An 8,840-nucleotide genomic window follows, 5' to 3' on the forward strand; every position below is an offset into this window, starting at 1 on the left:
GTACAACCTGGTCATTCAGTTCAGCGTTGTCTTGGCAAGGTCATCGTTGTCCTTGGTTGTCTTTATTCTTCTAAGTTTTGGATTGTCAGGATTTAGAAAAAAAATGTAACTATTTCTCTCACACTGCCTCCTTATAATTGTTCGGAAAAGGAGCAGCTCTCCACGATATTTAGCACGATTGTTTTTGAGGTGAAGGTCTGTGTTCCTAGTGCACCTGACCTTCACTTTCTCAAGAAGGAAGTTTTGGGTTACGAGCGACTTTGGAGCAAAACTAACCTGCCTGTCTGTGGTGGCCCTCCCGAATAACAAGTAACTTTAACCCGGTAGCAGCGACGGGCCAAATTTGTGGCTTTACCGTGTAGCAGCGACGGGCCAAATTTGTGGCTTTACCGTGTAGCAGCGACGGCCAAATTTGTGGCTTTACCGTGTAGCAGCGACGGGCCAAATTTGTGGCTTTACCGTGTAGCAGCGACGGCCAAATTTGTGGCTTTACCGTGTAAGCGACGGGCCAAATTTGTGGCTTTACCGTGTAGCAGCGACGGGCCAAATTTGTGGCTTTACCGTGTAGCAGCGACGGGCCAAATTTGTGGCTTTACCGTGTAGCAGCGACGGGCCAAATTTGTGGCTTTACCGTGTAGCAGCGACGGGCCAAATTTGTGGCTTTACCGTGTAGCAGCGACGGGCCAAATTTGTGGTTTTACCGTGTAGCAGCGACGGGCCAAATTTGTGGCTTTACCGTGTAGCAGCGACGGGCCAAATTTGTGGTTTTACCGTGTAGCAGCGACGGGCCAAATTTGTGGCTTTACCGTGTAGCAGCGACGGGCCAAATTTGTGGCTTTACCGTGTAGCAGCGACGGGCCAAATTTGTGGCTTACCATGTAGCAGCGACAGGCCAAATTTGTGGTTTTACCGTGTAGCAGCGACGGGCCAAATTTGTGGTTTTACCGTGTAGCAGCGACGGGCCAAATTTGTGGTTTTACCGTGTAGCAGCGACAGGCCAAATTTGTGGTTTTACCGTGTAGCAGCGACGGGCCAAATTTGTGGTTTTACCGTGTAGCAGCGACGGGCCAAATTTGTGGTTTTACCGTGTAGCAGCGACGGGCCAAATTTGTGGTTTTACCGTGTAGCAGCGACAGGCCAAATTTGTGGTTTTACCGTGTAGCAGCGACGGGCCAAATTTGTGGCTTTACCGTGTAGCAGCGACGGGCCAAATTTGTGGCTTTACCGTGCAGCTAACATCAACGGGCCACATTTTTTTGCCATGATAAAAGAAAAAAAAATAGATGATGCATAAAGTGATCACAAGTGCGTTGATATATATTATGAAGTGATTTGCGAGAGCGATGATTTTTTCTCATTAATTCGCTTAGAGGGGTCTTTAAGAAACATGTTCCCCGCAGTTGCCAGGTTAAGCTTCAGAGAAACTGGTGTGATGGCCTTACAGATATCAACCAATATTTCTTGTGAGGCTTAATATTATTTTTCTCAATTTGGCTCAGGAGCAAAGAACTTCTCGTTAGTGGACACAGTGCGCCGTAAAAAATGTATTACGAGCAGGTTTATCGCTTTCATCTTATCTGACGCGGAAATCATTGGTGTATGCTGTTATGATCCATACATCAGACAACATACAGACAGAGCGGTGATGAGGTGCACTGATATATGTTTGTATTATTGTTTATATTGTTTTCTGTTCGCGTATCATGTGACGACATGCATATTGATGTTAAAGTTCTCCTACATATTCATTATTCACTTGCGATTTGTGGCGTCAGTGTCGTGATATCATCTTTTCAGGGCACTGGCGACTGAGAGAGTGAGGCGAGCGGACGACCGGAGCGAGCTTCATGGAGTTATAAATATTTGATTCACAGAACCGATCATCGGCCATCACCCCAGATGCATGTTGATCAGGTAAGGCGACGGCAATGTTTCCCTTCCCTTAGTGCGCATCACGCACTGGCCACTGTACCATAAGACACACGGTGGGACACCTGTCGCGGCAGCCGCAATAAGCACCGTAACGCACTACATACATTGTCCATTTTATTAGATTAACAGGATGGAGACGACGCTTGGACGAGCTACGGACGAAGGATTCCATGAAAACCTTTCCGAGGCAAAGACAGACAAAGACGACCCGCTGGCGGCCGCGACGACCTTCGAGGACCTGATGAGGGTGGCGAGTCCACGCGGCCGCTGGGCCCTCAGGGTGGTGGTGCTTTGTGCCCTCGGTACGTACTACGTACAATCGGCTCCAAAAGTTCGTTTCCACATACTACGTATGTTTGTGTCAACGGGGATGGTAGCACTGAAGGGGCGGAGTCGGGTTTTTGACGTCACGTGTACGTATGATTCAGAATCTGAAAACGGAACGCGTATCAGTGTTTCATCCGAGATTTCTTGAACTCATGGAATTCGTGTTGGCGGACAGCCAGCATTAATGATAGTATCGATTCTTGACATCACATACTACAGTATTTTGCATTATAAATTGACAGATATGAGGAATAGAAAAAGTGGTCACCATTAATATCACAGAGTCCCGAACTATACCACCGTAGCAATAAAGTTTGTCATTCACGCAAAATAGTTTGACATAACTGCAGATTAGATCTTCGTTCGCCTCGTATTTCTCCATTATCCTTCTCCGATTTGCGGGCGTTGCGACAACGACGAGGTATTGTTCCGCAAGGGATGCTGTAGTACATATATTGTTCTGAAGGTGGTTACAGGCCTTACAACGTATACACTTGCCATGGGGGAAGGGGATGTAGAGGGTGAGGGAGGGGCGGCATAAGTTCGATGCTTCATATTTTTGTTTTGCTAAGTTCCATTTTCTCGAAGTGTCAAATTAATGGTGTTTGTTGTTGTAACATTTGTAGTATTGACGCTACTTTTATGCGACTATTTTGAGCTTTGTCTAACATGCTGCTATACTGATATACTATTGTATGCATTTGTTTCGAACAATTTCCAATTGTTTCAGAGCTTTGACCACCGATTACTGTCTGACTATAAAGCAAAATACTGTATTACCTATAACCGACGATTCTCCCACCGAATCTACTATAGATGTGACCTGTAGACTGACTCTGGCTGTAGGTGTTGGTCCCACAAAATCTCGGATGAATCGTTCCGTTATCAGACTTCGAACCAATTACTGCTCCATATTGGCTGTTGCATTAACAGCTGTGTTGCCACCCATAATAAAGTACACTTGAAGTCGGAAGCTCTAACTCCGCCCCTTCAGTGCTACCAACCCTGTTTACACAAACATAAGCAGAACGGTGAAACGAACTTTTGGAGGCGAGTGTACATGCTCCCGCACGTTACCATTCTGCGTTGTGTTATTTGTGTTCTCTATAACTCGCATGTTGGACACGAACTGGGAAGTAATGACCCAGCAACCCCCCCCCCCCCCCAATAAAAAAAAAAAAACACACACACACATACACACACACACGCAGGCAACCTGCCCGGGCCGTCCAGCTCCATGACCTACCAGCTGGTGGGCGCCACACCCGACCACTGGTGCCGCGTGGCGCCGCTGCTCCGGGCCAACTGGACGGACCAGCAGATCATCACCTTCGCCATTCCCACCAGGTGACGAGCCCAGGTGTACCTCAGAACCATTGCAGCTCTCTACTGTATTCTTTCTTATCAGTAACAAATTTTGCCTCATTTGTCTCTCATTTGCTGGCTTCTGTAACGCTGTAAACGTCTTAATTAAGTAAAGCAAAATAATATAAACCGTCTCTGCGTGACAGGAACGACTCTGAGCACCTGGAAGGCTGCGTGATGCGGGACTACAGATACGAGGCCGCCGCCACGCTGGGCTACGAGGCTACCCTGGCCAACGCCTCGCTGCTGCTGGCCTCCAACGACACGCTCGCCTGCCCCACCCGGAGCTTCAACCACTCCCAGCACCAACACACGTTTGTTACCGAGGTGAACGGGACATCTAATTACTCCCCCGTCTGCAACCTCCTGACCTTCCAAAGGTTTATAAAAGTTATAATGCATATTTCATTTTATTTTAGGTGTTGCCTGTAGCGCCGGTAGGCTGTCTTGAGGGTCCTCTTGGATGGTCCCAGCCCGTAAGGGGGGCAGGCGAATTTTATTTATAGTGGCTGTCGTAGTGTCTGCCTCTTGCTTGGCCCATGCTGCCCCCCGGTGCTCCACTTGAACGAAGTCGCTGAAGTTAGGGTTGATCTGGGCAGAATGTGGGTAATCTTCCGCCACTCGGCGATGGTTTGAAAAATCAGTGTTTCGATGGGACTCGAACCTATGTCCACGGGCTCACGACGCCCGCACGCTGACCACTCAGCCACCGCCTTCCCGTCATTCCTTGATGAAACTTCGTATGATCTATCTGCATGACTGCCTCTTTACCTTTCCCTCTCTCTGTACCTCAGTGGGACCTGGTGTGTGGCCGGCGGTACCTGTACTCTAGCAGCCAGGCTGCCGTCTACTTGGGGAGCTTGTTTGGCAGCCTGCTGGCCAGCCTGGTCTTGAATATGTAATGTATCACATGTTAAAATTCTCCCGCCTTCTGTTGGTCATGGAGCGCGTGATAGCTGAACTGCTATTCACACATGGTTCATGAATAAAGGACAAAGCAGTGCCAGCAATGTATCAGCCTTTTATTATAGAGGCAGTGTAATATAATGATGCTTCCGTGGCACACAGCACGGGCAGGCGGCCGGCCGTGATCGTCTCCTGCGTCCTGAACATCGCTCTGAGCTTCGTGCTGGCCGCGGCCCCAAACATCACAGTCTACATCATACTGAAGGGAGTAATTGAGACCTTGCAGTGCTTGATTTACATCGCTACATTTATGATCGGTGAGTGACTTAAAGAAACAAATATTTACATACTTATGAGAGAACATTAACGTTAAAACTTTAATTAGCTTTTAAAGTTAATGTTGCGGTGCACTGTTCCCAGCCATGGAGGTCTGCGCCCCGTCACAGCGTAACTATGTAGGGGCCCTGTTCATGCTGCCCTGGTCCGTGGGCTGCATGCTGATGCCGGGCATCGCCTACCTGGTGCAGCCGTGGCGGTGGCTGCAGGCCGTCTACACCGCCCTCTTCCTCGGCACACTCGCCTACATCTGGTCAGTTTATATTGCAGCACAGATTGTTATCCTTGCTCTCGGCACAAACGAATAACACTCCGATACAAGCGTAACCGTGTGACGTGTATTATGAAACCTAAGTCCATGCAAGGTCGATCACGCCCCCCACACTCCCAGGGTGCTGCCCGAGTCGCCGCGCTGGCTGATCCACAGCGGCCGCCACGGCGAGGCGCTGCGGCTCCTCCGCCGGGCGGCGATCGCCGACGGAGCGACGCTGCCTCCAGACGATCGTCTCCTGGCCGCCATGGCGACCATCATGCGGAGGGTAGTGTGTGTGTGTGTGTGTGTGTGTGTGTGTGTAACACCTCAAACAATCTTACGCCCAAAGTTCACATCTAATCACAGAAACTAAAAGTATTTGTAATAATTAAATGACCATTAATAACATCATCATGACAAACATTATGTTTTGAGTAATTTTTAATGTAAAAAAATGCTTTAAGTTACTAGTTTATGATCTCAAGTTCTGCCGTTGGTGGCCGCCGAGGCGCAGACCGAGGCAGACGTTCAACTGTTGCTGTACTCTCCCAGGAAAGACCCCGCGCCGCCGCCGCGTGTCCCGCCGAGCCCTCCCGCAGCTGCCTGCGCCGCGCCTACCGCTACCTCCTGGCGCTGGTGCTGACACCCGGCCTGCGACCCAAGGCCGCCGTGGTGTTCTACCTGTGGACCGTGGCGGGGACGTCTTACTATGGCCTGAGTCACAACGCTAAGATTCTCAGGTGGGCGGCGGACGAATGAGGTTGACGGCTGAACGGTGGCTCAGTGATAAAGAGTCAACATATGCTAAAGATCTGACAGGCTGTCCCTGTGTCTCTCACACTTTGGTTTTCACCTGAGACCTGAACACCCGTCAGTTCTGAGGTATAAATTTTTAAGAATGTTTCCATGCTGTCACGCCTACTGACGGCCGCGTGTGTTGACGTGTCGGCAGCACCGATGTGTATCTGCACGCGTTCCTGGTGGGGCTGGTGGAGGTGCCGGCCCTGCTGTGCCTGTGGCCGGCCATAACCTACCTGGGCCGTAGGAAAACCCTCGCCTTCCTGCTCACGGTGTGCGGCGCGTCTGTGGCCCTCATGACGCTGCTCATGGTGATCCGCCAGGAAGGTGGGTGGCGGAGGGCAGGTGAAGGGTGCCGTGGTGCGGCAGACATACATGTTCGCGTGAAGATATAATGAATGAGTTGCTTCACTGTAAGAAGAAGTTGTTTACAAATATTTCTTGCTTAGCCTTCACTCTGTCCTCTTCCTTTTTTCCCTTCCCTTCAGTACCGGACGCCGTGAAGCTGCTGCTGTCTCTCAACAGCAAGATGACCATGACGGCCTCGTACCACCTGATCTGGGTGTTCACGGTGGAGCTCTTCTCCACCACTAACAGAGTCCGCTTGCTGGGCGAGGCCAGCCTCGTGACCAGGGTGACCACGGTGACCGTGCCCTACATCAACGACCTGCTGGTGAGTTGCTGATGCCCAGTGTTGACGTGCTGCTCAACACTGCAGCGCACATAAAGATCATCTGAATAGCTGCACGCAACACAGCAGTAACACTAATTCTTGTTCTTGTGCCGCAGGGCGACGTGTTTCCCTGGGCACCCGGTGCCCTGTGCAGCCTGGCGGCCCTCGTCGCCGCGGGCCTGGTGTTCCTCCTGCCGGAGACCACCAACAGGAAGATTACGCAGCAAGACGACTCCCGCCTCGACGCCCTCGAGGAGACAAGTCAGCGGTTCATTGACGCATAACACTGCTGCCTCAGGAGTGACCCAGGAATGCTGCACGGGGAGGAGAGGAAGGCTGACTTGAACAAACTGAATATTTGTTGTTGAGTGGATGTACCTGTGACCGGATTGAATGAATCCAGTGATGAAAATAACAGCAGCATTGTGCTGATATACAGTGGATCCAGGGGGGGGGGCGGCTGCCCCCCCTTAGGACCTAAATTGCGCCTTTTCAAAGATTCACTGAGATCTGGCGGTATCATTCCTGTGAACACTGCTACTAGCCCACTAATTATAATGATAATAATAACAATACTTTTACTACTATTACTATTACTATTACTACTATAAAAAAACTACTACTACTACTACTACTACTACTACTACTACTACTAATAATAATAATAATAATAATAATAATAATAAAAGAAATAATAAACATAAAATAAATAAAAGAAATTGCGAACATTATCGTATTTGTATTTGTAAAAGAAAAAAAAATGTGCGCCAGGCGGCGCCAGATGGATTTAGTGGATTCAAATTTTCCTTTCTTCCTTTAGTGTGTAGATATGACAGATATAATCTTTAAGTGCAATGCTACCAAATGCTATATATATATATATATATATATATATATATATATATATATATATATATATATATATATATATATATATATATATATATATATATATATATATATATATATAATATGATATGGCATGGCGACCATCTTTTATATCAGCCTCCCCTTCACCTGGAGCTGGGTCCGCCACTGCTGATATACCCAATGTTAGTAATATGTATTTTTAAGAACGTATTTTGTAACCTTTCCAGTTTCAAGGCTGCCCAAAACACGCATAAAAAAACAAGCAAGAAATTGAATCCTTTCTATTTGTTCTCGCCCTGCCTCAAAGTCCCACCGTGGTGCAAGGGTTAGCACGCCAAGCTACGAATCCGCTGGCCTGGATTAGAATTTCAATCCGTGCAGTCGGCGTGCAGCTCATCCAGTTGTTCATCCTCCCTTTCGAGCTGGTTGGTCGATGGATCCAAGGTCCTAGATCCTAGTTTTGCACTAAGCATCGTCCCGATCCTGCTGTGTTGGAAAAGTCCACGTTCATGCCTGAAGCATATCTGAAGGTCCCCGAAATTTATTACGAAAAATACTCCTGCATGGGCCTTAGAAGACTCCTTTGTTAAAGCCGGTGACAGAACTGTAACTCCGCGTCAGTTTGTCTGTATTTGTCACTGTGTTTCCTGTGTGTGTGTGGATGTGTCGTTTACCAGGGTCAGATCACGTGTTGGACTCGCAATCGCCAGCCAGCCCCCTCCCCGAAAGAGCTTATGGCCGTATTCTTAAACATTTCAGCGCTCAAGTACACGTATTTGACAAGGCTTTCCTAGGATACGTGGGTATTTGCAGAGGTACTTTTATGACCCCGGTGGTAGTTTGACCCTTATTCTGTACCATGAACCTAAAAATAGACTTATTAAAACCAGACTGATTTTTCCTTTTGGGTTCTAGAAATTGTTGATGTGAGAGCCGGAAGCGTCTGAAAACTCGGACCTTAGACCCCTCCCTCCCCTTAGGCAGTACAGAACCCCCCGACTGACACCCGGAACCCATTCACTACTGGGTGGAGAAGGGGTACGGCTTACAGGAGGCAGTTCATCCGTCACCGCTCCACCCGGAATCGAACACGGGGTCCTGGTTGTGAGGCGAGTACGATAACAACTACACAACAAAGCCTCGTCCTTCCTTCCCTCAGCTGAGTCCCCAATTAAGGTGCGTGACGCCGGGATGAACGCGTATTGAATGATGGATGTGGCTGTCAGGGTGATGGGGGGGGAGAAGAGAGAGAGAGAGAGAGAGCGAGAGAGAGAGAGAGAGAGAGAGAGAGAGAGAGAGAGAGAGAGAGAGAGAGAGAGAGAGAGAGAGAGAAATCAGGATGATGATGAGGAGGAGGAGGAGGAGGATGACACAACAGAA

The 8,840-nt window shown here is 48.8% G+C and overlaps 1 protein-coding gene across 1 annotated transcript; it reads left to right on the forward strand.

Annotated features, from left to right (window-relative positions):
• Positions 1 to 1,419: 1,419 nt before the first annotated feature.
• On the forward strand, positions 1,420 to 7,243 carry LOC126988796 (organic cation transporter protein-like). Its single transcript, XM_050847208.1, has 12 exons — positions 1,420 to 1,914; positions 2,054 to 2,234; positions 3,471 to 3,606; positions 3,771 to 3,951; positions 4,419 to 4,522; positions 4,693 to 4,847; positions 4,951 to 5,119; positions 5,258 to 5,405; positions 5,672 to 5,859; positions 6,072 to 6,244; positions 6,406 to 6,590; positions 6,707 to 7,243. The coding sequence occupies exons 1-12, from the start codon at positions 1,900 to 1,902 to the stop codon at positions 6,872 to 6,874; spliced, it is 1,803 nt and encodes a 600-aa protein (XP_050703165.1). The 5' UTR covers positions 1,420 to 1,899; the 3' UTR covers positions 6,875 to 7,243.
• The last annotated feature ends 1,597 nt before the right edge of the window (positions 7,244 to 8,840 follow it).

The sequence above is a fragment of the Eriocheir sinensis genome, chromosome 70 (assembly GCF_024679095.1).
Source record: "Eriocheir sinensis breed Jianghai 21 chromosome 70, ASM2467909v1, whole genome shotgun sequence".
Taxonomy (NCBI): Eukaryota; Metazoa; Arthropoda; class Malacostraca; order Decapoda; family Varunidae; genus Eriocheir; species Eriocheir sinensis.

Bases quoted from the DNA above. Each gene is read 5' to 3' on its own strand.
- LOC126988796 (XM_050847208.1), top strand. The intron at 3,952-4,418 runs GTGAACGGGACA...TCTGTACCTCAG, and splicing joins AACACACGTTTGTTACCGAG to TGGGACCTGGTGTGTGGCCG. The intron at 5,406-5,671 runs GTAGTGTGTGTG...GTACTCTCCCAG, and splicing joins TGGCGACCATCATGCGGAGG to GAAAGACCCCGCGCCGCCGC.